The following is a 27,837-nucleotide window of genomic DNA, read 5'->3' on the forward strand; positions in this document are numbered from 1 at the left end:
GGATTTCATCGTCGTAGCTGTTATCGATTGTGATTTTCGACCCTAGATAGGAGAAATTATTAACGGTCTCAAAGTTGCAGTCTCTTGTCTTTACTCTTCCCGTTTGACCAGTGCCGTATGGTGTTATCGGTTGGTTGGTTTTTGGTGCTGATGTTGCCACCATATATTTTTTCTTATCTTCATTGATGTGCAGCCCAAGATCTCGCGCAGTTTGCCCAATCTAGATGAAGGCAGTTTGTACATCTCGGGTCGTTCTTCCCGTGATGTCGATATCGTCAGTATAGGCCAGTAGTTGGGTGGACTTAAAGAGGATAGTGCCCCTCGCGTTTACATCAGCATCACGGATCACTTTTTCCAGGGCCGCTTTGAAGAGGACACATAATAGGGTATTCCCTTGTTTTAGACCGTTGTTGGTGTCGAATGGTCTTGAGAGTGATCCGGCTGCTTTTATCTGACCTCGCACATTGGTCAGGGTCAACCCAGTCCGTCTCTTTGAGGGCAGAGTTATCAAATGTGGCTACATGTGGTTATCGCTCTTTTATATATATTCGCAAACACGACGTGGTTGCGAATTATATGCAGTGTGAAAACCGCCTTGTTCAGGCTTAAACTTAGCTGAAGCAGATTTTTTCTATTATTTGAAAAATTAGAAAAGCTGAGTCACTGTGACTGCGTGACTGTGTCGATTATAATTGTACTTCTCTACTCTGATGATGTCCTTATTCAAATGTCTTAGAATCGGACAGTTTCGGGCGGTTTCTTCGCTATACTTGAACAAAACTTTCTTTTTCTCACAATTTATCCAGATATTGGTAATTAGGTCTTAGTAATTACCTCCGCGATATAAGAACACCTTCCAACGGCAACATCACATCAATTATAACCTGAGTTGACTGGATATATTTGGAGCGAACTAGATGATATTAGCTTAACACCTGGGATTTTTGAATTGTGATGAAAAAGATTTTATCTTATATACCGACGCACGTTTTGAGTTGATTTAAATGAGCAATTCTTCACTAGCAGCTTGGATGAAGTGTTAATGGAAAATATAAACTCTTAATATTTAGAAGCTTCTAATTAGTGGTTTAAAATATAACGTAAACGTATGGCTAGTGATATGCCTTTTTCAACAATATTTCTCATTAGAACTTATTTCTTCACTTGTGCAATCTATAGTACGTAGTTGCTCGTGCTTTTGCGGCTAATGAGTATATAATCAATCATAATTGAAGCTTTAGTTAATAAGAGACTGTCAAATTTAAATTCCAATGAGCCTTCTATAAAATTAATATTTCTACGCATGATCAGGTTTGGAACAGTATGATATATTGCCTAACTGGAATTAGCTTTAATAGTTTTCAATCTCAGAAATGTAGAGGATTTCAGTTTAAAACATTTCAAGGACCTGATTATTTGTTATACGAGACAGGGAGCAGGGACCAAGGTCAATGATCAAATTTTCTGGGATCCAAAGCGGTATTTTCAAACTTCATTACAAAGTTTTGGTCCATTATAACGAAGTCTATAAAGTCCTGTATTTGAAATAATAAAAACTTGTTTTTCCTATTCGCTAGTGTTAATTTGTTGGTCTTGCAAAAACCTATATTTCGGGAACCGTTTGTTTAGGACTTGTTAGCCCTGATGAAGGGAACAGCCAGGCGGCCGCATAGGGGGCTTTAAAGTCGCTTGCCGTAGAGAGAAAGTTTGATCTGTTCCTGATTTGCCTGGAGTGCAGTTTCTTTGGTATGGGCCAATGATGTTCTGAGCGTATGGGGCTATTCGGCCTAGCAAGATAGCGAAGAATATCTTATAGATGGTACTCAGAAACGTGATACCTCTATAATTGCTGCACTGTGTGATATCTCTCTTTTTATGTATGAGACAGATAATGCCTCTTTGCCAGTCGTCAGGCATTGATTCGCTGTCCCACACCTTGAGAACAAGTTGATGAACCACTTGTGTAATTGGTCACCTCCATATTTAACCAATTCGGCTGTAATTCCATCGGCTCCTGGCGACTTATGATTTTTAAGCCGATGAATTGCACGCACTGTTTCTTCTATACTTGGTGGTGGCAGTATTTGTTCGTCGTCTTCATTTGGCAGGACCTCCAACTCCCCGACGTTCTGGTTGTTCAGTAGTTCATCAAAGTATTCAACCTATCGCTCTAATATGCCTATTCTGTCGGAAATCAGATTTCTCTCTTTGTCTCGGCAGGATAAACATCGAGGTGTATAAGGTTTCATTCTGCTGACTTGTTGGTAAAATTTGCGCGGCTGGTACGGTTGCTCCTTGTTCCTTTCGAGTTCACAGATTTCCGTTTTCCGTCTGTGAAGTCGCTTCTCCGCTCGCCGGGGTTCGTAATAAGTCATCGCGCGTGCCCGTTTCCTTTGAGAATGCAACATTACTCGGTATGTGGCATTCTTCCCTTCCATTGCTAGCTTACATTCATCATTAAACCAGCCGTTCCGACTCTTTTTGCAGTTGGGGTCAAGTATGTTTGTGGCCGTATCTATGATAACGTTTTTCAGGTGGTTGTGAAGATCATTTGTTGATGCTTCATCTCCAGGATCTCTGTTGACTGCGGCTATTCCGGCATCCATTTCCCCCTTATAGGTGTTGCGGAGGGCTTAGTTGTGGATGGCTTCAGTGTAACTCTCACCTGATTGTCAGCGGGGATTCTAAGTGGTGTTGTAATTCTAGCTCGGAGCACTATGCCAACGAGATAGTGATCCAAGTCTACATTGGCCCCCTATATATTCTGACATTCATCAAGGCTGAGAGGTGGCGGCGTTCGATCAACACGTGGTCAATTTGGTTGAAAGTGGTCCCGTCGGGAGAGGCCCACGTATGTTTGTGGACCGCTTTCTGCGCAATACAAGGTACTTCCCAACAGCCATTTCGTGTGACACTGCTAATTGAATAATCCGCAGTCCGTTATTATTTGTATTTTGATGTAGGTTATGAGAGCCAACGTATCGCCTGAATAGGGGCTCCGTCCCTACTTGACTGTTAAAATCCCCAAGTATGATTTTGATATCATATCTGGGACAGGCTTCGAAAGTTCGTTTTACTGTCTCGTAGAAGGTATCCTTCTCCGACTCTGCAGTCTCTCCAGGCATAGCATTTGATTTCTTAGGAAAAAAGTCAAGATTGGTTGCCAAGTGATTTAAAAGATGATAGTTTACTGTCGAGTTTATACTCTCATATCCTTGGTGTAATATTTATTGATAAGTTCCAAGCTCCTTTTATTTTTTGATAGTTATTTCCCATTGACGCCGAAATTTTTTCTCTTTAGATCATCCTTTTAACTATAGATAATTTAAGGCCTTTAAGTATTTAGAATAAAAAAATTTGAAAGAGTCTAAACTTCTAGGAAAATCCAAGCTATGAATTATATATTTTTTTTTACTCCAGACTAATCTTTACCTTTCTTCGATATTGAAAGTTATAAATAGAATATCTGACCAACTCAATCAAGGTCTGCTAGCTGGTGGCTGGCTCGTAAAGTTTGTCACCATTCGATTTTACTTTAATTGTGATCGATTGAGCTTTTTACGTATGTTCAAATTTCCGATCTGTACACAAACCTACTTGGATATATAGTATAAATTGTAGCTTATCTGATTCCTCGAGACAAAGTATAGTAGTTTACGTAAGTTAGTGGTTTATTGTGCTCGAGATTTTCATTCATCAATGGTTCTAGGGGTAATAAATTTTACTCTTTTTCCCAATGATTTTGATTCATCTATCGTTCAAACTAACATGTATAGGTGTATGTATACATATATGGGTTGATGTAACACCTAAGCTAAACGTGTATGACTAGAATTTATCTATATTAGACCCAGTGAACATGACTTGGATTCGTTGACGCATGCAAAATAGACAGAGGCTAGTAGCACTAGCGAGATATTATGAAACTTTTTCAATTAAGTTTAAATGACAGGACATGGGAATAATTAATCGGATGTGATTGTTTATTTGATCAATGTATTCATTGTTGATACGCTTTCTTATTTATAGAAATACAATAGTTTTATTGAGTAATGAAATATTTTGTTCCAGGTTTGTCATTGGATTCACTATAATATTATATGAGCAGCAATTGAAACAAGGGATAAAGGAACGGGTTTCTATCAATACTAAAATGAATATAAACATGGGATTACTGAATACAGAAGCTAGTATCTATAGCTAAGTAAAAATGGAGTAAACTTCATTGAGTTTACAAAAGTATTTTGGGATTTAAACAATTAAATTAGTTTGTATTTCAATGCAAAAAATTAAGAATGGTAAACCATGGGGACTTATTTCTTTGGTTGGTTGAAAAGTATTGGAATGAACCAAACATGTTTTATTTTTTACTAAAATTTTCCACATAGATTTAACAATAATTAATAAAGTTTGTTTTTAGCAGTTGATTGATTAGCTTCTAAATAAAAATTAATTGAATTACTGGCTTGAGCGCGTTATCGAGGTCCCGGGGCAATACGACTCCTCGCCCTTAGAGACACACATTGTGAAAAAAGGTCATATTTGACAACCGGTTTTGCTACTTCTTCGTAGCTCCTCTGGCTTGGTTTGTCGGAATTGGTGAAGTAGGATCAGCTTCCATTACAGCTTACTTCGTCAACACGTGGTATTTCGGCAACTTTCAGCCAGTGTGAATACAGTTTTCAGCTTTTCTGTTAGAGTATGAGGCACTTCTGTACAGAGATTACGCATCAATCTGCACTTCTTTCGTGTGCGAAGTTGAGGTAAGATGAGACTTTCGGCTGTTCAATAACTTTCATCAAGGTGAAATATCGCCACGTCCTCGTAGTCGCTGCCCAAGTCCACTTTAGGCCGCAGGGGGTTTCATTCAAACCCTCCCCCCCCCAAACATACCAAAGAAACAAACTACAGAAAATTTCTATGCCATCAGCATACCTCGACCAAAATAATTGAATGGTTTATTCAGTTAAGTCTTTTCTAATTCAGTCTACCTGCTGTCGCTTTGGAGCAAGAATTCATCTGCATTTCTGAAACCGGTGATACGGTATTGAATTGTAATCACTTTGAATGCTACTCTCTCTATCTATCATTGTGGCAGAGATCGCGCGACCTTGAATAGTGTAACTGACGGAAATGTCATGATCGATATTGGGGCGCCTTTCCCGTGACGAACCTACCTTTTCCTCCTCTTTATTTTATCGATGTGTTATCGAACGTATTTCCCCGCCAAAAGTAAGTCCATTTGTCATTTCCTGGCCTCCCTGTATAAGGAATCCTTCTACATATCGGAAATTTTCATTGCTTGCGGCGACTTAATCTCTCTACGGTTCTCTACCCTTCCCTAGTAACTATCTCCATCCTTCTTCTTTATGGACTTTCACAAACACCTGTGTCGCCTTCAGTTCAACCTCACTATAAATCACTTAAATTGCACTCTTGATTTCTTTCTCCTCAGCCTGCTCAATTGTCTGATGCTCTTGCTGCTTTTGATGCTCCTTATTCTGCTCTTGAATTCAATGCTCAAAATGTTCGTCTCAATTTCCATCTTGCGCCTAGGTCTGCTAAGTGCAACTTTTGAAATGTGAATTTCGAAGGTCTGAATTGACCCCTAGCGACTATCAATCCTCACTCTCGCTCCATTAAGGGGAGATATACACCTAAGAGCCGGAAAAAGGGTAATTTTTGTGAGTTCTTTTTAAGAGTTCGGTTTGGTCGGATCATGTAAAAGGATGCACCTTCAAAAATATGTTAATTTTATTAAAAACGATTCACTGTCTGTCAATCTGTCACCCGCACTTTTCTCCGAAACGGCTACATATTGGAACTATGAAATCCTATGCATACAGTGAGTGGCATAAATTTAGGTGGAATTTAAAGGGGGGTCACCTGATGCGCCCACGTTGGGTATCATATGAAAGGACTCGATTAGTACTTTCACAAGCAGCTCTCAGTTTTGACGTGAATTGCCAAATGCACGAGTAAAGTGCCAAAATGTGCACATTTACAGTGAGACAGGATTCATTCTCGGAAATGACCCAACCCAAAAATCTGAACAGAGTCAAGGCCGTGCGCTTGTGTGAAATCTAGGCCTCAAAATAATTTCCACTTATATCTACTCAAATAAACTTACTAATAGTATATTACCAATTTTTAGAAGTTGACTAGAAAACTCCCCGTAAATTCCTGCTGGGTCTATCAAATGATCAGCATAGAGGACAGTATCGCGCACAATACTCCAAAGTTTCATGAAAATCCGGCCATTAGTGCCAAAGTTATAGCAGTTCAAAGTTATCAATTTCGCACGAATTTACTTAATCTTAAGCCATGCAAATAAGATGCTGGCGTCATAATTAACAAGAATAATTGACATTCGAGTGAAATATTAAAATCTCATATATGGAAAAGTTACTTCTCCCCAGCCCTTTTGCCCTTTGCTGCTATTAGATAAGCCGTTTTTTGTATCTGGTTTTTGTGCTGACACATTTGCTAAAGGTGCTAATAATATTGAAAGTTGACAGTGTTTTCCAGATTAAATTATTTGTGTAAATGGCTTTTTAAAAAATAGAGAGTAATGGAATTTTTAAGCATATACCCACGGAACTGTCATGCACCCATCGTTCCTCACATAGGGAAACACAAAACCTTTTATATCTAAAACGTCTAGTTTCCGGTTTCCCGACTTCTTTTTCTTTTAAATATCCAAAATGTACAAGGATTTTTTATAATTCTTGGAGTGCCGTAAAAAAAATCTGCGTACACAGTACCTACTGGCGTTTTTTCAAAAATCATTTAGCAAGAAAAAAACAAAAAGATTATTAAATTAGATACTATAATGTAGCACTTGTCATAGTCGATTTTGAAAATATCACTTTATGACAAAATGGCAGACGCTTGAACATAAATAGTGATTTTTAGGCCAAAAATTAGCTATTATTTTGCCTATAAGACAAGAACTAAGTAACGGAAGCACCCCTATGACAAGCACTCGATAATGGTGTATGGAATAATTACAAAAAAAACTTTGAGTCAATCGGTTCATTGTTTTTCGAGAAATTTTGGATGCCGATTAGAAAAACGTGGCTTTGTGAAAAACGCGTTTGAAAATTTGGCAATGAATACAACCCTAGGGAAAACACTCGCAAAACACGTTTCACTTTCTCGGCTGTAATTGGCTTATTTATCGAAATATTACCTTGCTATTTTCAACAGATGTTGAGACCTCGAACTTTAAGAAAATGTGAAACTAAATCCAGGAAGGATTATCTGGCGAGTGTCGAGGCTATATTAACATGTGAAAATTTTAAGTCCTTTTGGTCTCATATCCATAATATTTGCAGCGCCGTCCAGCCTTATTTCGCTTTCCTCAAGTCAACAGACTCCTTTGCTGACTCGCCTCAATTTTCATGTGACTTACCCTTTCAAAACTTCGGTATATGACTCCTTCTCTTCCGTTTACCCTCTCTGGACTGGGTGTAGCCTGCTCTACGTCTTTGGCAATACCCTCCGTATCCATTAGTGGAGTACCACATTGACCACCTTCACGTAAACGTTGTATCCGGTTGCGATGGTATTTCTAACTACTTTTTATTAAAAACAATTCAATATATTTTTTCCTTGTCTGCATAATTAACAAGAGCTATGGATGTTGCCGTTTTTTTGGCCTATGAAATCATTATCCTTGTAAATAGAAAAGTGGCGATCATTCTCTCGCTGAGAATTGCCTTTTGTTTTCCTCCTCCTGTTCCAAAAACTTTGAGCGATGAGATATGGTAACGACAGGAGGACTTATAGTTGAAGATCTCATTAGCTTTGTGGCCAAATGTCTAAACTATCGGCATAAAGTGCACGTTCTCTGCACGTACACATTATCTAAAAGGCTTTTGACTTTGTTAATCACATGATACTTCTGTCCAAAATTGTCTCATTTAACATTCCTCCAGGCCGCCTCCTAACTCTCTAGCGAACCCTGCAATTTTACTTTTGATGGCTGCAAATCTCGTTTCTTTCCCCTTCCTCTGGTGTAGCACAAGAATCTGTTATCAAATACCTTTCTCCTATATTGCTCTTCTACCCTAGAGACTGTATTCACACCTGGTAGTTGACATTTTAATTATGCCATCTGGGATGCTTCGAAATCCATTTTCATATGATAATTCCAATAATGATCGATGTCGCAACAGTCCAATTTGAACTTTATCCTTGGGGCGATATAATATTATAGAAGCCAGCGCGATTATTATCCTGATTTTACCTAGGTCTTATTGAAAGTTCGAGTCGAGTGATGTCGGACCCTCAGTTTACAATACAAATCCTTCTGCTACCCATTAGATTTGAACCGCTATCTCATCTTGCGCTAGCTTAGTACAGGTTTCTAAATATGATATAAAAGTATTCGAATTTCAGTTTTCTCATTTTCTTTTAAGAAGGAAAATAAAATAAACAATTAAATACAGCCAAAGCTAAAGAAAGTGGAAGGAAGGAAGGTCAAATATGACAAAGTGATATATAATACGTAAATATAAAATTATTTTATTAGCCTTAAAAAATGTCCAAAGTTAAATCGGAAACAAAAAAAAATGTTGGTTCATTCCATTACTTACACAGATTTAAAGACTAATTCATATTGCCCAGAGTACATAGTTACATTATTTTACGCTGGTATAAATATTTTTATCCCATAGTCGAAATGTTGAGTAATATTCCAAGGTTGAATAAAATTAAAGAAGAGTTTCCTGTTTTGAAAAAAGATAACTAAATCGAGGTAGTACTGCATTTCGGGAACCAACTATCTAAAACTTTGGGAGAAGATGCACTAAAGAAGGGAAAAGCTGGTTCCCGATATACAGTATTTGTACATTAAACTAAAATTGACCTAAAAACTGGTAATTATTTAGCAGTTTAATTCTTGTTTGAAAATATTTTGGGTCTATTTCAGTAGTTTTTTGAATCATATTATTTATACAGCAAAATTATTAAAAAAATTCTTAATTTAAAATTCAAACAAGCCCTGCCTAAAAATATCTTTCTGGAAGTTTTACAATTAGCAATCAGATAGCGCAGGTTCAAAATGCGGTTTGGACACTTTTTGTCACTGTTATTCTAGTGCCTGTGACTTTAGATAGAGTTGATTGTTAACTAAGTTCAGTGGAAAACCAAAAGGGGATAATAATAATTTCTGTGTCGATTAGGAAAACAGGCGTAATCCTTTTTTTTCTCAGGAGAATCAATTCACTTGCTGCTCAAGTCAGGTTCATTAATTAAAAATATGACAAATAATAGAGCATAGTATTTCTATAAAAAAAAATTCTACTTTTATTAATTCTCTTTAATCTTTTCTCTTTAATTTCAATCTTTCATGCACCATTTCTTCGTAATCGTATGAAATAAAATCAATAAAATCTGAATAGTTGGTTTAGAGGTTGAAACGCATTGTTAAAGGATAGTGCGTGTTGTATTTGAGTGTGTGGGGTAATTTGTTGTGTTGTTCTACATTTGAACGCACAACATTAAATTGCACATACATTTGTTACTCGCGCGTTGGGGCTAGAATTTTTAAACTTAATTGGAGAGAGGATAAGAGTGGAGAAAGGGAATTCAAGAAACGATTATAATAATCAACTAACTATCTCTACCGTTAGCAGGTCAAAGAAATGTACGTAAGAAAATTAGTGATGTTAGTAAATTTTAGATGTGAATGTCCTAGATGAAATTTGAATTAATAGTTTTTACAGATAATTTTGTTTTCCTTTGTTTACATGAATGTTTAAGTTTTTATTAAAATGCTTTTGAAACAACGTGATTCGTTGCTGATATTAATGCTTGCTGTTTTGAATTGTAAAACATGATAGTTCCACATCAACTGAAATATTTTCATACAAACATATTCTGTTAATATTTTCGTAATTTTTATGACCAAACATTAATAATAATACTTTAATTTTTATGAAAGAATTAAGTTGATAAATTGATATTTGATATTTTTCCCAAAAGGTTGATACATTATAATTTGTTTTCATTTGATAAAAAGATACTTCATCTCCTCATATATACTACAGTAATCTATTGGTCATCTTATTATTGCATTTCATTGAGGGAAGAAAGTCACATTTCTATTAGTATTGCTCGGATAACCTTTAGTAAAAATAGAAAACCAATTGCCTTGTGTTATTACTTAATTCATAATCTCAATGCCAAGGAAATGAAAGTGCTATCCTATTGACGCTTGATTTATGAAAGTAGACATAAATCAATCTGAAAAGAAATTGTCTTGGATATTCACATACCCGTTGGTTTTATTTTTAGGCACTTTCTTTTCATAGTCTTATATGCCAATTGCTGTGAAAAATCAATAAGTTCTGCTTTCTAGAAAAGTGAAGTTTATTGATTTGACTCTAAACTTAGTGCACTTCGGTGCTAACTTTTAAATATCATCATCATCCAGTCTGGGTCAAAAGCCAAAAAGTCTAATATGAGTAAATCGAACTTCAGTTTGCTCCCTTTTTGAAAGAAAGGCATCCTTTTCGAACATATGTTCTAGCGACAAGCATCTCTGGTATTTCATTAAAGGATAGCAAGGAGCGCATTCAAATATGTATCGGCATTTTAATTTCTTCCATACTCTCTCAACTTTGTTATAATTCTCCCTTAAGTGTATATAAAAACATGGTTATATTCACATTATAACGGACTGGTGTGCAATTTACGTTTAAGAGAAAATTCCTTCGTTTTAGGCATGCGTTATACGAAAATACATTTCCGTTGGTTTGTTCGTGTCACGACTATATACTCATAGGACGTTTTGCCGTTGAGAAGATTTCATCGATTTTTTAGTGTGTGACAGTATTACATAAATTTGTTCTATAGAATTATGTCAAAAATCTAAAAAAGCATTTGGTGGTTCTATAAAGTCGGCAAGTTTTCAAATTGTGTATAGTGTGAGTTCGTGGTTCAATCGAATGTAATTATCAGATGTTGATTTTGATTAAGATTGTTTCAGATTGTATCTGACAGTGCTAAATATTTTTTGTAGTTTTCTGGTTGTTGTACAGTGGTGGATTCTGTTTGAAGTTTCTAAATCTCTTCCAAGAATGTTAGTTAATAGCTTAATTTTTGGATCTATTATATGAAGTATATCTGTCAATGATGAAAAATTTAACGGGGGAAACGAATCACAAATATATTTTTTTTGCTAACAAAATTGCCTTAAATTGGAAGAAATCGCTGTCAGTCCAGGATCAATACTTCTAACAGCAACCGTCCTTCTCAGATTGATAAAATATCTGGTGTTATATGAAAATGAAAATTGAACTCATTTAAAAACCAATAATGAAACTGTTTACAATTATTGCTGTGCATTAGATAATATAGTAGTAGTCTACCACCTAGAGCACCAAGACAAAACTATCCAATGATCGAATTAGAGCTGCACTGTCCATGCATATTGAGAAACTGACTTCCCCATAATGCTGATATCGCCATACGTTATCTGTTAAATTTCACGGCAAGGTGGAAAGTCAAATGACATTAAATAGGCCTTCCAGAAATAGTTTCATTTGAATGCATGTCAGACTCTCTCCGGCGTGACTAAAATCTTACTATAACAGCCCCAACTCACCTTGAACATCTTCCATATTCAGTATGACATTACTTCCTTAAATTTTCCTCCTTCCTCTTAGTCTGACTCATCCGTTATTGTATGGAACATCTGTCAAGCGAATGACTCATAAATTTTAACTTTGTATTCGGAATAATCTTTTTCCAATAAATTATTTTTCTCGTCAACAAATCCATTCCACTTTCATAGAAAAGTTCAAATTTTCCACTTTTTCAGTTGGGAAATCGCCAAATCTGTTAATATGAATTCCTTCTCACATAAATATAGAATATCGGAAAATGTTTCTTCAAAATGTGACTGGATTTTCACAATTGAAGTTTCGTGTAAATTTGGTCAACAAATGTTCTTGGCTAAGAATTCTCGATTTATATTTCACACAAATACTGTATTTCGGGAACCAACTATTCCCTTCGTCAATGTAGAGTGTGGAGAGGTGAAGAACCCACACTGGCGACTGGGACAATTGGTTTCTAAAATGCAGTATTTTTGGGATATACAGGTTGAGGAAAAAGTTTTTACATTTTATTTAAAAATGTTCCGGAGTTCATAACTCTTGTGAAAATCAAGGAAATAATTAAGTCAATGGATAGAATGTCGCCCTAAGTTCGCCGCAGCACTTTTTTAAAATATCAGCTGAGGTTCCTATCAGGGAATTCGGGAGGACAAACACTTTTTTTTAGCATCCAGGAAACAATTTCCCGCACATTGCGATTGTTGAGCCCAGGCGACTGGGATGAAGCCCGATCCGGTTGAAGTATAAATCCTTGAACAATATCATTGGCAACTCATGGTTGCAATACTTTTCGCAAAACTCGCTCCTGGTGGATAGTGGTGTTGTTTTCTAGGTTTTCTTCAATAAAAGCCAACGGTGTTTCTCGAGTGTACCACATTTTAGCTCATTAACGGAAATACGGCCGTTCAAAGTTTTTCGAAAGATTCCCTCGATTTACGGCCATTTTCCCGCCATCTAGACCCTTCCTCTATTAATCATTTCAATTGATCACGAATTAAGCTCCTTTTCTGGAAATTCTCAATATTAACGGAGATACGGGCTTTTACAATTTTTCAGAAGATTCTCCCAATTTACGGACATTTTCCCGCCACCTAGATCGCCCAACCTATACATCATTTCAAAGGTCTAATTGTCCTCTAGACAAGTGGTCACGAATTAAGCTTACTGAATTCATGGAGAGAAATTCTATCAAAGCCAGCGGTAAAGCGAATAATTTTTTTCTTTTTTAGATTCATTTAATCATTTAAAAAGTGAACTTGATTTATTTTATAAGAACGGAGTCCGAACTTGGTGATACCAATATTTCTTACGTTCATTAACACTTATTTTTTGCGCTATTTTTCTCGTTGATTGGTCTGGATTTCTACAAATTTAACATCTAATATTCTTGATATTTCCCGGAGTTGCCTCAGTGATTAGATGGCCGCTTTGAAACGGCTTACCCCTTCCCCCCATTATTTGTCTTACGAATGGAACGGTTATTATAATTATCCTCACGAGTTCATCTCCTGGTCAATTTGAAAAACCAGGAGCATCCATTGCCTTGATTCCAGTTGGGAAGTGAGTCTTTCGGGGTTCCATGAATTTCTAGACTTTCGGCCACGCCTTACTTCTTTGCATTCCTTACGTGTTGCACCAATCTCACGTTCTCCTTGGGAAGACTGTCGCTATCTTTTTTCCGGCAACTCTGCTTCCTGCAGATATGTCTCCATGTTTCTTCGATTTGTCCGATGTATATTGTTCTGCAATATACGCAGGAAGTTTCGTATATCCCGAACTTGGTCATTTGGTTGATTGGGCCCTTAGTTGGTTCCAGAAGGGTTTTCAGCTGGTTGTTCCTGTTGGTGACAACAATGTCCAGATCCAGTTCTCCTTTCAACGAAAGAGAGATTTCAGTAAATTCCAAAGCTGTTCTCCACCAGGTCTGTAGATCGGCAGGTTGGTTAGTGCTTGCGCCCTTTTTCTTTTTCTGATCAAGGTGTTGACGTTCAGGTCGGTGTATCCATTCAGTCTGGCGACCTGAAAAATGAAATTCGTCTGAATCACCTGGTCTTCTGAGGAAATGGCAGAGGTTAACATCCGGTAGATCATGTGTCGAAAGAGGCGATTTTGTGCGAGCGTTGTTCAAAGTGCTGGAGATATCTCCTTTGGTACTTGTCGGGTTCTGGTAGATCTGCAGGTCTAATTTCTCTCGCTTTCTCCCCAAGAACAGGTCCAAGAAAAGTAATTAACGTTCCTTTTCAATCTCCAGGGTGAACTCGATACTGGAATGCAGTCTATTGAGGAAGCCGATCGTATTTTCTGATGATAGCGGCATCAGACCGGGCGAAAATAATTTCGTTTGCAGGTTGGCCATAATCTCGAGGGGAGGGGAGTTTCCCATTGAGGCTTCTTTTAACTGTTTATAATACTCACTTCTAAAATTAAAGCAGTTTTAATAATAATAATAATCGTTGGCACAACAATCCATATTGGATCAGGGCCTTGAAGTGTGTTAGAGCACTTCATTCAAGACCGTAACGATACACTACAGAGCACTGTAGGAGGCCATGTGGTCAGCATTACGCTCCAGTTTTGCTCCATAGAAATTATATGCTCGGGGAAGAAGTCTTGTGATGCTCCCTATTTAATGCGTTCGATTCTTACCAGAGTCTCATCACCTTCATGATCCTCTGTATATTCGGTCGAAAAAGTTCCGGGAGTTGGTTAAATGATGATATTAGCCATCATTTCCTTCACTTAACATCATTTGACGTCAAGACCGACCAGAGCGAGTCGAGGAGTGTAAAAAAAATTAATGGCAGATCGCGCTCAGACTCCGCATCAGTATAGAGGCGGCCTTTTTAAATTATCAATGGCCTATTGCCGTATTCTATAATCTTGTTGGTGACAACTTTATGTTGATCCTGTTTGCATTTTGCACCTTGTTTTCTGAAAACACAGACCGTTCCAAAGATGTTGGCATAACCATGAGTTCAACCAGAATGTTAATAGTTAAATTGCCGATATTGTCTATTTATCCACATTTATGATCGACGTATTAACGAACGTTTTAAGTCCAAAATTTACCGCAGTGTCATCCGCCCTGTTGCTTTTTATGGTTTTGAGTGTTGGCCGACAATAAAAGACAATGAACGATGCCTCGCGGTAATGGTGACGAAGATGTTGCAATGGCCCAGTGGCTGAAACGCATCATGATCACATACGAAATGAGGATATTCGCGATTGGTATGGAGTTGCATTGATCGTGGACAAATTGCGAGAAAGGAGTCTTCGTTGTTATAGACACGTAATTTGCGCAGACATAATTCATACCAATAGACTTTTGTAAAACATTGGGAAGAAAAAGTGCATTAAATGAATATGAGAAAAATAAAGGGACCTGTCCAACCATTAGATTGCTCGCCAATTTGGTCAGTTATGGTATTATCTTCATGAACCAAAAGTTCACCCAATCTTCCCCCATTTATATATTTCGGGAACCACTTGTTCCCTTCAGGACTTGTTAGCACTGATGAAGAGAACAAGTGGTTCCTCAAATATCGGTATTTGCAAATAAAAATCAACACTGGCGAATAGGAAAACAAGTTTTTATTATTTCAAACAATTGAATTTATTGCAAATGCAAGCCGAAGCGTTTTTTTATTTAATAAAAAATGCTTTTTCAGTTGATGATTTTATTCTACATGATAAGATCCTACTGCTTATATGACTCTTCAAGGAAAAATAAATGATTAGAATATAATTAAAATCGACCACAAACACGATTCAGTATCCACACTTCAGGGTCCATTATTTCCATCTTCAATTGCACGTTTAAAAGTTTTTTTTTCCTGTTTTGCTATTTAGTGAATGCACTTCTTTTATTTAATTTCTTTTTCTATTTTCTACTACTGCTTCTTCTGAAATACTACTACTCATGCCACTTACATTACAATGAAACATTTGTCATATACTTGCTTTTAAACAATTTTTTATAAAGATTTTGTTTGTTATGCTTATTGTTTGTTCTGTTTTCATTTTAAATGTTATATGTAGCATGGAAGGGAGGACTCATACAGAGTCGCTACAGTCGCTCCAACCGAGGATGATAATCTCACTGCGGATGGACTATATAAGGTAGTATAGAAACATCATTTCATATCATTATATACGAATATGTATGCGTTAAATTCTTGTATATAAATTTAAATCACGTCCTCTGTTTATATTATTCATAATTTTTGTTGTAAATATATCTACATTTGTAGTTATTATGTATCTTTTTCATTAATTTTTCTATTAAGTTTTGTTCTACGTTCAAAATCATATTTTTTAGTAGTAAAGGATGATTGGATTAAAAAATTAATAAATATAAGATTGTTAAGACTAATTGATGATCGGGTGTGTGTCATCGCAGAAGAAATCAAATGCATATAAAACGGATAATATAGTATAATTCTTTGATAGCATATATCTTCTGACGTAAATGCTCCTCAACTCCGAAGTTAGTATACATAAAACAAAACCTTATTAAAATCGGTTCACTGTCTGACTGTCTGTTTTTTTAAGGAGGTGGAAATCTTCAAAAGACTGCCCTGGGCACGTGGGGATTTGTACCCACTAAAACCACTCCCAACTCCCATTGCTGTTGCCATCTGCTTATGGATCTCTCCCTTTCGGCTTTTTTCATTTGCGATAAGGGAGAGATGGACCTGGTGTATAAATGTTCATCATTTCGGTTGCCAGGTTGTCAATCGGCATCATTGCCTAGATGACGAACGATGCATCGTCTGAGACGATCCTGAAGGCAGGACACACCCTTAAGGCTGTTCTTCTGTTAACCGTACTCAGTTTATATGCATTGCCTAAAACCCGCACCGCGTTTCCCCAAACTGGGACTACATACAGCATGATAGAACTCACCACCCTGGCTATGATCAGCTTGCAAGTATGTCGCAGTCTCCCTACTTTTGGCATCATCCTTGCCATACTAGTGGTGGATGCTTTTCTGCAAGTATTCTCTATGTGATGCTTAAAATTGAGTTTTTCGTCTATCATCACCCCCAAGTCTTTGATGGCCGGCTTGGAAGTGATGATACGATCGCCGATTCTAATGCAGGCGTCATTTCTTTTGCGGCGCTTAGTGATGAGTACCGCTTCTGCACTGATTGCTTCGCTTGAGTATAACTCAGCATCTTCGAGATGCTTTGCGATCACAACCAGTGTTATATTATCGGCGTAACCTACCACCGTGGCCTCCTCCGGAACCCGAAGGTTAAGTACATCATTATACATGACGTTCCACAGTTGTGGGGCCAGTACAGAGCCCTGATCGATCGGAACGATCGATGCCGCTAGTGCATGCCTTCGTGAAGTGTCCAAACAGTACGCATTTGAAGTACCTTTTTAAAGAGATCTGCTCCCTTAGTTGGTAAACAACCCATTCAATCTGAACCTTCCCACGGCCAACAACTTCTGCGCTAACACTACTGGCAGTGACATTGTGGCCGTTTGAGTGTCGCCATAAGCTTTTTTTAGGCTCACGGTAGATCCTTCGCTGAATTTCTCCAACTTGAATTGTTGCTTCAAGGCAGTGCAGATCTCTTCTCTGGTTGTTACCTCCTCGAGATACTTGCACTGGATATAGATCTCATGTTTTTGGGAACGAACAGCGACATTCTCCCCAAGTGAGTTTATAACATGGTTACGAAAGTCATCAGTTTTCCCCACGCTGGATTTTTTCAGCTCAAACATGAGATTCCCTTTCTGGGTCCTCTGGATTTTGCTGACATTTCCGTCTAGATCTTTTAGGTCAGGGTCAGATTTCACCTTCTTCAGTATCTCCGCATACGTTAGCTGTCCTCTGCTGGAAATTACAATTGCCTCCGGGCGAATTCGCACCTTTGGGTTCTTGTTTCTTTTTTTGTTCAACCACTGCTCTTTTTTCTTCGGTTTCACTAGTCGACATTCCTACTTTGGGCCCTTCTGAACTTTTAGTTCCATTTGTTGGACTGGTCAAGGATCTTTTTTTTTTTTTCCTTTTGTTGCCTGTTGATTCCCCAAAGCTTCCCCTTCCCAAAGCTCTTTGTCTCGCACTCGCTTACTTGATCGAAGATCGATGACCTTGTGGTTTGGTGTCACTTTGGTCGCCTGTGGCACTGTTGGGGCTGGGATGTCTGGTTTTTCCTTAGGCTTTCTTACTTCTTCCTGGGACCTTTTGTAAAGGACCCTGATGGCTCTCACCATGTTTTTAATGGCTTGATGCACGTTGTGCTTGTCGTTAATGAATTCGGACAGCTCAATTATTTTAGTCCCAAGCTGGATAAAAAGTAGTTCTTCCGGGTCAGGGCTCTGTTCTCTGTGAGTCTTGGCCAGATTACTCCTTTTACTGACTCTTTCACCTTTTTCAATTGCTGAACTCGCATGAGCTTTCTCTTTTGCCGGCTTTGGTATTGGAAGAGATCGTAAAATTGATGGGCTTCTCCTGAATGGATCTATTTGGTGCTGCTGGAGTACCTCTTGATCAAATACGATAGGTGTCGAAATCGCCTTTTTTGACCAGCTATTACCTCCTTCTCCAAATTTAAAACTTTTGTATTATTTGATGCCACGGTGGCCAAATTGTCCACCACCGAAACACTGCGGTCGGGGGATATCGACGGCCGGGAGCCCGCATGCTCACTCCGAAAAGCCGCCGATACTGGGGTTCCGAGCCCCTGCACCGTAACTTTACCCCTTCTGAATCGGTCCCAGTTGGTTTTATTTTCTGGGTGTCCTTTTCATAGCCATTTTGGTCCACGCACCAGAGATGAGCAAACACTAGCCCATGCACAGCCAGAAAAGAAAAGTTCATCAACACATATTTATACATGAATAGGTATACCCCTATCCGCCGCCTGGGGTCGCGCCTGATGGTAGATCTGGCAACTCCTCACAGGTCTGTCTGCCTGTCACACGTACTTTTCTCCAAAACGGCTAAACCGATTCGAATGAAATTTGGTAGACAGATAGGAACTATGAAATCCCACGCATACAGCGAGTGGCATAAATTTGGGTGGAGTTTAAAGGGGGGCTCCCCGTACATGTAAAGGGGGGATTCAAAAAATTTGTTCACCGGATATAGCCGTGTAGGGTATCAGACGAAAGGTTTCGATTATTACTTTTCGCAATTCATATTAGTTTAGTCGTGAATTGCAAAGTGCGCGAGTGAGGATTCAAATTTTACGCACTTAAAGTGAGACAGGACTGATTTTCGGAAACTACTCAATCTAAAAGTTCAAAAAAAGTTGGGGTGGTGCACTTAGATGAAATCTAGGCCTCAAAATATGTCCCATTCCGATGTCTAGTCAAATAAACTTACTAATAGTATATTACCAACTTTCAGAAATTTACTGGAAAACCCCCCTTAAATTCATTCTAGGACTTCCGAATTGGGGCAGATTACTGCCATTGCCAGAACTGAGCGATTTGAATATCTCGAGCCAATGCTATCAGCCAATGGAGAACTGCGTTATGCTCCTTACATAGCGTCAAGCTTTTGGTTTCCCGTCTTATTTATACAGAGACTGATTTTTGACACATGCAGATTCTAATTTTATTTTCCCAGTTTGAATTAAAAATAAAAGTTTGCCTCATATGCCAATATGTAATACAAAGTTATGATTGTCAACAAAAATTTCTTTCTATTAAATCCCCTCTGATCTCTATTTGATGCATCCAATAAATTGTCTATTTTCCTTATGTTTCAAATTCAAAATGTAAACAAAAAGATTGTCTATTCATATAAGCTTTTGCTTTTCCCTAAATCGTACTATATTTGCAATGAGAGTTCTTTTCACGTACAGTTCAAGTACAACTTCATTCAATTATCACAAAAATCGGTCTTTCCTTGGAATCATGCCAAGAGAAATGTCGTTAGCTTGCAACTTTCATGGTTTATATAAACTTCGATTTTCCAATGCTACTTTAGCATGTGAGATTCAAGCACCATGCAGTCCCCAACGAATCGTTTTAGTATTTTTAAACTTTAGATTTCATGATCAGCGTCTACATACAAGAGATCAGCGAGCGTCAGTTTTGATCCCTTGCCAATTTTATTCCTAGAAGTCTAGAAATTCAAATTGAAATTTATGTTGTTCACATCACGTTTGTTGTGATTTGTTTATGAAAAAAAAAACCTGACCTTCTATACGCGGTTATCGGATTTTTTGTCTAGTTTGTATATAAACTTTACGTCATGACGATTGAAACGATATTGTCGACGTCATTATTTGTTGCATTTCAACGAATTAGCCGTGAGTGCTCATTTGTGCTATTTTTAATTTTCATGATACATTTGGTATTTACGTCTGCAGAATTCTTGGAAAGTTACTGAGCAAGCGAAATTAATAAGGCTCTCTCGGTTTTCGGTCTATTTCGTCTAGAAGAGGAGAGAATCAACTTCTTTTCTCATTTGTATATTTACTTTGAAATGTTTAGTATTTTTCGGAAAGCTACACATGAAAAGATTTGATAAGTAAATGATAAGAACTGTATTATTATTCTACTATATACCGTTTAATATGCTAGTTGAAACTTCTGGAACTTTGCCTTAAAAGTTTCGGTGAGTGTTCTCCGGAAAATTTGTGCACATGGAGAGAAAGACCAGAAAGAATCCTAACTAAGAGAGACACTAATTCAAGTTGGATCATTTTGAAACGATATAAGAAAACTAGCGAATATAGTAAAAAACATAAGCTAAAAAGATTGATTTGTTAATTAAACGGATTATTTGGATAGATGCTTCAAATTTTTGCATGTTATTAATTTTTAACATCAACAATTCATCCATTCATCATTTTGTGAACAATACTCTATCGGAAGAAAAAACCATCAGGTAACGAGTCGATTTACTGTCCTAATTTTAAATATAATTAAAGGTAATGGATAACACCAAACAACATCACTGAGCGTTGAAATATATAAGACGAGCTTGTGAATTTCATTACTAGCTTTGCTGTTGATCTTGGAATATATTCTACCATTTACAGCCATTTAAGTATTGCTTACCATCAACAATATTCATATTTATCAAATTTATAAATGATGCAATGATGACACGCGTTTTGATAAATGAGAAATATTTCAAGATCAGAACTGTTTAGTTAGTAATTATGAGTCTTTAATTAACATTTCATTATATTGTTATTTCAAGAAAATTAAGTTTATATATTAACTGTATTTTTATATAAACATTTTAGTCACGTCGCAGGATGCCGCCTAAAAAGCAACAGGGAGGGGGTAAAAAGGGGAAAGAAAATCTAGAGGACCTTAAGCAGGAATTAGATATCGATTACCATAAAATTACACCAGAGGAGCTATATCAACGATTTCAAACACATCCAGAAAATGTAAGTATGATCCTTGATCTTTTTAATCAGTTCGATACAGCCGACAGCAGTTCAGTTAGGAATTTAAGAAGTAACATCAGTCAAGCTTAGGAAATCAATAATGTTTTAAGATTTTGTGTAAAATAAATCTATTCTTTCTTTCATTTCTTTTATGGACCCATTCTCAGAAGCTACTCAACCGAAAAATCTGGAAAAAAAATCAGGAAGTTGCCACTATATCGTGCCTAGACTCCGAAGTACCGAAATAATTGACTACAAAACCCCCGTTAGGATCATCGTAAAAGAGGACACCCCCATCTCTCTCCTGCCCTTGCCCCATGGGACCACCATCTAGGCATTACTTCACGGGGCGGGCCTGCCTTCCCTAGGTCTTTATGTTTCCAAATCTGCAGTCCTCCGCTTCTTTGCCTCCTTCACAGCTCCATTCTGTCTTTAGGATACAGCCTCTCCATTTCTCTGCGCTCTTCTTGCGCGTGTTTCTCTCAGGAGTTGGGTTTGTATCCGCACAATTGTTTCGATGACCGAAGGCCTGTTTGCCTCTGTCCTGAGCATTTCCCGGATTAAGTTTTAAGTGTCCAGTGAGAAACTGCTTGAGGTGATAGTTCACTTCCCCGTGTCGTCGGTCAAGCCATTCCCTAATTTTAGAAATAAGGTTGTATGCCCATCGACCCTTCGACGACTCGTCCCACCGTTGTTGCCAGAGTCTATGGGACCTCCTCTCTTGCCGTTCGCCAGTGATCTGCTTCTGTTCCTGATGGACCTCTCGTTAATAGGTCAATAGGGACCATCCCTGCGATTACAAACACCGCATCATCCGAAATAGTTCGAAATCAGACGATAGGCAGAATTTATCTTCCTCCAGTTGTGTATGTTGTCCAAGGCTCCGTCCACACAGGCGATGCGTACAACAATAACGCCCAACCCCAGCTATCAACAGCCTGATGCACTGTTTTGGCCCACTTACGTTCGGCATCATCCTGGCAAAGGCCGTAGTGGCTTTTGCGGCTTTTTCACAGGCGTACGATATATGCCCTTTGAAATTCAGCCTGGCATCGAGAGTCACGCCAAGGTATTTGGTGGTCGGCTTTGAGACGATTATATGGCTTCCAACCCACAGATTGATCGTATTTGTTTTCTGGTGATTTGCAATGAAGATTGCCTCCGTTTTTTCCTCCTTCGCCAGGCTCAGTCCGGCTCGGTGGGGTAAACCTCCACATCCTCCAGGAGTTTTGCAACGATCACTATGGCCAAGTCACCCTGCAAAACCGACCAACGTGGCCTCCTCTGCTACGGGAAGCAAGAGCATCCCATCACATTCCAGAGTAGAGGGCCCAACACCAAACCTTGTGATATCCCCGCTGTAATGATGTATTCATTGGGCCCGTTGTCCGTTCCGTACCAAAGAGTTCTGGCCGACAGGTAACTCTCGATTAGCTTAGTCAAGTAACCAGGTGCATTAATTCTGGCCAATGACTCCTTAATGCAGTCCTAGTTGGCGGAGTTGAATGCATTTTTTACATCCGCGCCAACAGTAGAGCGTGCTTTCCGGAACCCATATTGTTCATCCGTAAGACCATTCCCGTCTTCCACGATTGGGAGCAATCTATTGTGGATGATGCGCTCGACCATCTTCCCCATAGTGTCGAAAAATAGGCCGATAGGATGCTGGGTCCCCCGGTGGCTTGCCTGGTTTAGGCAGCAACACCAGTTTTTACCTTTTCCATTGTGGAGGAATTATGCCTTGCCTTGCCTTGCCATCGCCAATCCTTCCGCAGACTTTCCGCAGTTTCTCCTCGGTGACGCGAGGTATTACATCCACCTCGAATTGGGCCTCCGTTTGATCTCTGCTCTCCGTATGGTGAGGAAAGACGGTTCTTACGATTTTTTGTAGAAGCCGTGGACAGGCCACCTGAGGCGACCTTTGCTCCTGTAACTTCTTCATAAGTAGCCTGCAGGCCATGCTCCAGGGGTTTATATTGGCATCTACACACAGTCGCCTAAAGCAATATCTTTTGCCCCTACGATGGCCTCCTTTATTCTGCCACACAACATCCTATAATCCCGTTCGCACTCCTCGTGATCGGGTCTTCCCTTGGATCGCTGGAACTGCCTTCTTGCTCGATGGCCTGCCGGTGTTAGCTCCGCGATTTCGCTATTCCACCAATAGTTTGGCTGTTTGCTTTCGGGGCATAGTAGCATCGCATGCCTCGGTCACCCATCGCGTGATTCTCGATGCCATTTCGGTCGCCGTGCCATTTAGGTCGTTATGACCCGCCAGAGCGTCAGAGAACGTATCCTGCTCGAACGCCCTCGTCGTCCAGCCCGGCCTCCCTATTCGCTTTCTGCATTTAACCCGCCACTTGAAGACACCCGCTTTGATTTTCGGGGTATGACTCCTTGCGTCCAGCACCAAATGGTGCAGCATCTCCTCGTACTGCGCACGTATTGCCGTAGGAGGAACGTAACAATTGTAGACATGAATTCCGCCCACCTTTGCTCTCATGAAATCAGTTTCCGGATGTTACATAACTTCCTGAATGGCTGAATGGCCTGACCGCCGCACGCCCATATCGCTGCTTTACCGGTCTGGTCCTTGGTCCAGACACCACCACCATAGTTGCGATAGGGTTCACAAACAATGGCAACGTCAATTTCCTTCTCTCGGATGGTCTGTGAAAGGAGGGCTTACGCCGCCTCACAATTGTTGAGATTGATTTGAATCAATCTCATTTGGGCCTTGTATTTAACGCTCTCTTGAATACTGGACATCTGCTACTGCCAGTAATATATCGGTTGTCGATGTCCTCCTTTCCTTCACCCAGCATGCATTTCGGGTCAGCTGTGCACTCCTTGGCGCACCGCTTTGATCTATCGTGGGCGCTGGTGCATGCTGCGGCTATGTGCCCAAAGTCGAGGCACCTCAAGCATCTCTTCATGTCTACTCGCTCTCTGAGCTGATAGTTGACCCAGCCTATCTTCATTCTGCCCGCCGCTAGTATTTTGGACGCTGTCTCTGCTAGCAGCATGCGTCCCCCCATAAGCCTTTCGCATCGATTTCACTGCTGACTCCTGTAGTCCCGGAAGCTCGAACCCCTTTTCCACTGCTGCGTGGACATTCTCCTTCGTGGTAACCTCATCGATGTCATTGCACTCGAGAGTTACCTCCTGCCGTCTGGCCCTTACTTCAGCCTGCTGGCCAAGGGATTTTTCCACCTGATCGAGGAATTTCTCCGCTGTTTTATAGTTCGTCTTCTTTAGCTCCAGCATGAGGTATCCTTCTGCGACCGCCTAATTCGGTTGACGGTCTTTCCTAGATCCCTAACCTCTCCGATGTTATCGCCTTTAACAGAGGTGAATGGACGAGTCGCATGAGGTCAAATTTCCGCAAGCTAATGACCATCATTGAATGACTCCTTAAAATGCTTCTGCAACATTTTCAATGATTCCAAAGCTGTAATTCTATTGGAAACACCAATTTTGTTTTCCCGATGTAACAACCGCCAGACAAACTTTCCGCGTCATACACAAATAGGCTCCTAAACCGACACTAATGGACATGGCTTCCCTCAGAGGTGGCCCTCATTATGTTTTTTAATATAAACCCACTTCACCTTTTGTGTATAACTTGGCTAATTCTTCGATCAGAATCTATCAGCTTTAATTGTGCATTTGTCTTGTGTTGCACCTCAAATTACAAATTTTCCTTTAAAATTTCAGGGTTTAAGTCACGCCAAAGCTAAGGAGAACCTTGAACGTGATGGACCAAATGCGTTGACACCACCAAAAACCACACCAGAATGGGTTAAATTTTGTAAAAATTTATTCGGTGGTTTTGCCCTGCTACTATGGATCGGAGCTATTCTATGTTTTATTGCTTACTCAATTCAAGCCAGTACAAGTGAAGAGCCTTCGGATGATAATTTGTATCTGGGTATTGTACTTGCTGCTGTAGTTATAGTCACGGGTATTTTCTCATATTATCAGGTAAGTAAAATACAATATTTTCCCTGAGGAAATGGTAGCCAATTATGTTTTCCAATTTTCATTGTAGGAATCGAAAAGTTCGAAAATTATGGAATCATTCAAAAACATGGTGCCCCAATTTGCTACTGTGATCCGAGAGGGTGAAAAATTGACGTTACGCGCTGAAGATATTGTGTTGGGTGATGTTGTTGAGGTGAAATTCGGTGATCGAATTCCTGCTGATGTTCGAATTATTGAAGCCAGGAACTTCAAGGTTTGTTGAAATTATATTTGTTAAATCCTCATTGGAAGGAAATATCGTGAGCCAATCTTCTAGGGCTGCTTGTGTAATTGTTCTTTTGTTACTATAATTTTATTGAAAACGTGCTTAGCCTATATTAGATAAATAATTTAAAATTTGACCCTACTAACTTAAGAAACTCGACTTTTAGGTGGACAATTCATCTTTGACTGGCGAATCTGAACCTCAATCGCGTGGACCTGAATTTACTCATGAGAATCCATTGGAAACGAAAAATCTGGCCTTTTTCTCGACAAATGCTGTGGAAGGTACAGCAAAAGGTGTTGTCATCAGTTGCGGAGACAATACTGTCATGGGACGTATTGCTGGATTGGCATCTGGCTTGGACACTGGTGAAACTCCCATTGCTAAGGAAATTCATCATTTCATTCATTTGATCACGGGTGTGGCTGTGTTCCTCGGTGTTACTTTCTTCGTTATTGCCTTTATTTTGGGTTATCACTGGTTGGATGCTGTCATTTTCTTGATTGGTATGTTGATGTCGATCGCCCGGTTAAATTAGAAAAGATTAATGATTTTTTGATTTTCTCTTTCATAGGTATCATCGTCGCTAATGTACCTGAAGGTCTTTTGGCCACTGTGACTGTATGTCTGACGCTGACCGCGAAACGTATGGCATCGAAAAATTGTTTGGTGAAGAATTTGGAAGCTGTAGAAACTTTGGGATCTACTTCAACCATTTGCTCTGATAAGACTGGAACACTAACCCAAAATCGTATGACTGTCGCTCACATGTGGTTTGATAATCAAATCATTGAAGCCGATACCACTGAGGATCAATCTGGTGTCCAATACGATAGGACTAGCCCCGGATTTAAAGCTTTGTCACGAATTGCCACTCTCTGCAATCGAGCTGAATTCAAGGGAGGCCAAGAAGGTGTTCCAATTTTGAAGAAGGAAGTCAGTGGTGACGCTTCGGAAGCTGCTTTGTTGAAATGTATGGAATTGGCCTTAGGAGATGTTATGTCGATTCGTAAGAGGAACAGGAAAATTGCCGAAATTCCATTCAACTCCACTAATAAGTACCAAGTATCTATCCATGAGACTGAAGATCCTAGCGATCCCCGATATTTGCTTGTAATGAAGGGTGCACCAGAACGTATTTTGGAACGTTGCTCTAGCATTTTTATCAACGGAAAGGAAAAGGTTTTGGATGAAGAAATGAAGGAAGCTTTTAACAACGCCTACTTGGAACTGGGAGGCTTGGGTGAACGTGTTTTGGGATTCTGTGATTTTATGTTGCCATCTGACAAGTACCCCACTGGCTATAAATTCAACACGGACGATGTAAATTTCCCAATTGACAACCTACGTTTCGTTGGTCTTATGTCTATGATTGATCCTCCACGAGCTGCTGTCCCTGATGCTGTTGCCAAGTGTCGTTCTGCTGGTATTAAAGTCATCATGGTTACTGGTGATCATCCAATTACAGCTAAAGCTATTGCAAAATCAGTCGGTATTATCTCGGAAGGCAATGAAACTGTTGAAGATATCGCACAAAGGCTTAATATTCCTGTTTCTGAAGTGAATCCACGTGAAGCTAAGGCAGCTGTTGTACACGGATCAGAATTGCGAGATGTTACATCCGATCAGTTGGATGAAATCTTACGTTATCACACTGAAATTGTATTCGCTCGAACATCACCACAACAGAAATTGATTATTGTTGAAGGCTGTCAGCGAATGGGTGCTATTGTTGCTGTAACTGGTGATGGTGTAAATGACTCGCCTGCGTTGAAAAAAGCTGATATTGGTGTTGCTATGGGTATTGCTGGTTCTGATGTATCAAAACAGGTGAGTACTTTTTTATTATAAGGCTTTTTTTCTACATAAGAATGGATACGATTTAATGGGAATCTGGGGTTTTAACTCTTCGTATAGATGCGAAGGAATCGAAGTGTTCTGTTCTTGTTGAAATTTTCACTTCCGAGATGAGGATATCCGTGATTGATATAGGATTGCTGTGATCGTGGAAAATTGCGAGAGAGGTGTCTCCGATGGTATGATCAAGTAATTTCGGTTAACAAGAATTCACTTGCCAAGATTGGTCTGAACATTGAAGTCGATGGTAAACAACCAAAAAGCCAGCCGAAACAACGCCAGCTGATGATTTGAAACCCTCGCGAATGTATCCTGATCAGGCAAATGACAGAGCAAAATGGCACAACCGATCAGGATGAGTCGACTGCGCTTGTAAACGGAACAAAGGCTAAAGAAAAGGAAGAAGAATTGTCAATTTTCTAGTATAATACGATGCTATCATTCAGAATAGATCTAAATTCGTGGGTGCTACATTGGGCGCTATTAGTAAGGACCTGGACCACTGAGAGTATAGAATATATTGTTTCGCTTGAATAGAGAAGGATAAATGCACTCGACATTCTAAGCCAAGGGGCACCAGTGTGAGATTTCATACACTATCCTCTTCTGAGCACTGGTATCTCTTTACTCCTTTTCGTGAAGTATATGGCATTCAAGCAACCTATTCCTTCTTATTTCTATTAATTCCCCCGTTTTATTTTTAATGAGACTGCTTAAGTTTCATTATCATAAT

The 27,837-nt window shown here is 39.2% G+C and overlaps 1 protein-coding gene across 9 annotated transcripts in view; it reads left to right on the forward strand.

The window, feature by feature from the left end:
• The window catches only part of LOC119650690 (sodium/potassium-transporting ATPase subunit alpha), a 146,530-nt gene that overhangs the window by 83,903 nt on the left and 34,790 nt on the right, over nucleotides 1–27,837 (forward strand). For 5 of the 9 annotated variants that reach the window (XM_038053656.1, XM_038053655.1, XM_038053654.1 and 2 more), the window contains 6 exons: nucleotides 15,666–15,746; nucleotides 20,849–20,998; nucleotides 24,716–24,982; nucleotides 25,050–25,235; nucleotides 25,414–25,753; nucleotides 25,822–27,077. In XM_038053656.1, coding sequence (XP_037909584.1) covers nucleotides 15,666–15,746; nucleotides 20,849–20,998; nucleotides 24,716–24,982; nucleotides 25,050–25,235; nucleotides 25,414–25,753; nucleotides 25,822–27,077 — 2,280 coding nt within the window. Of the gene's footprint in view, nucleotides 1–9,407; nucleotides 9,653–10,814; nucleotides 10,958–15,665; nucleotides 15,747–20,848; nucleotides 20,999–24,715; nucleotides 24,983–25,049; nucleotides 25,236–25,413; nucleotides 25,754–25,821; nucleotides 27,078–27,837 lie in introns of those variants that run through there. The other 4 variants (XM_038053660.1, XM_038053661.1, XM_038053662.1 and 1 more) reach the window with 3 other exon arrangements.

Source organism: Hermetia illucens, chromosome 3, assembly GCF_905115235.1.
Source record: "Hermetia illucens chromosome 3, iHerIll2.2.curated.20191125, whole genome shotgun sequence".
NCBI classification, from domain to species: domain Eukaryota; kingdom Metazoa; phylum Arthropoda; class Insecta; order Diptera; family Stratiomyidae; genus Hermetia; species Hermetia illucens.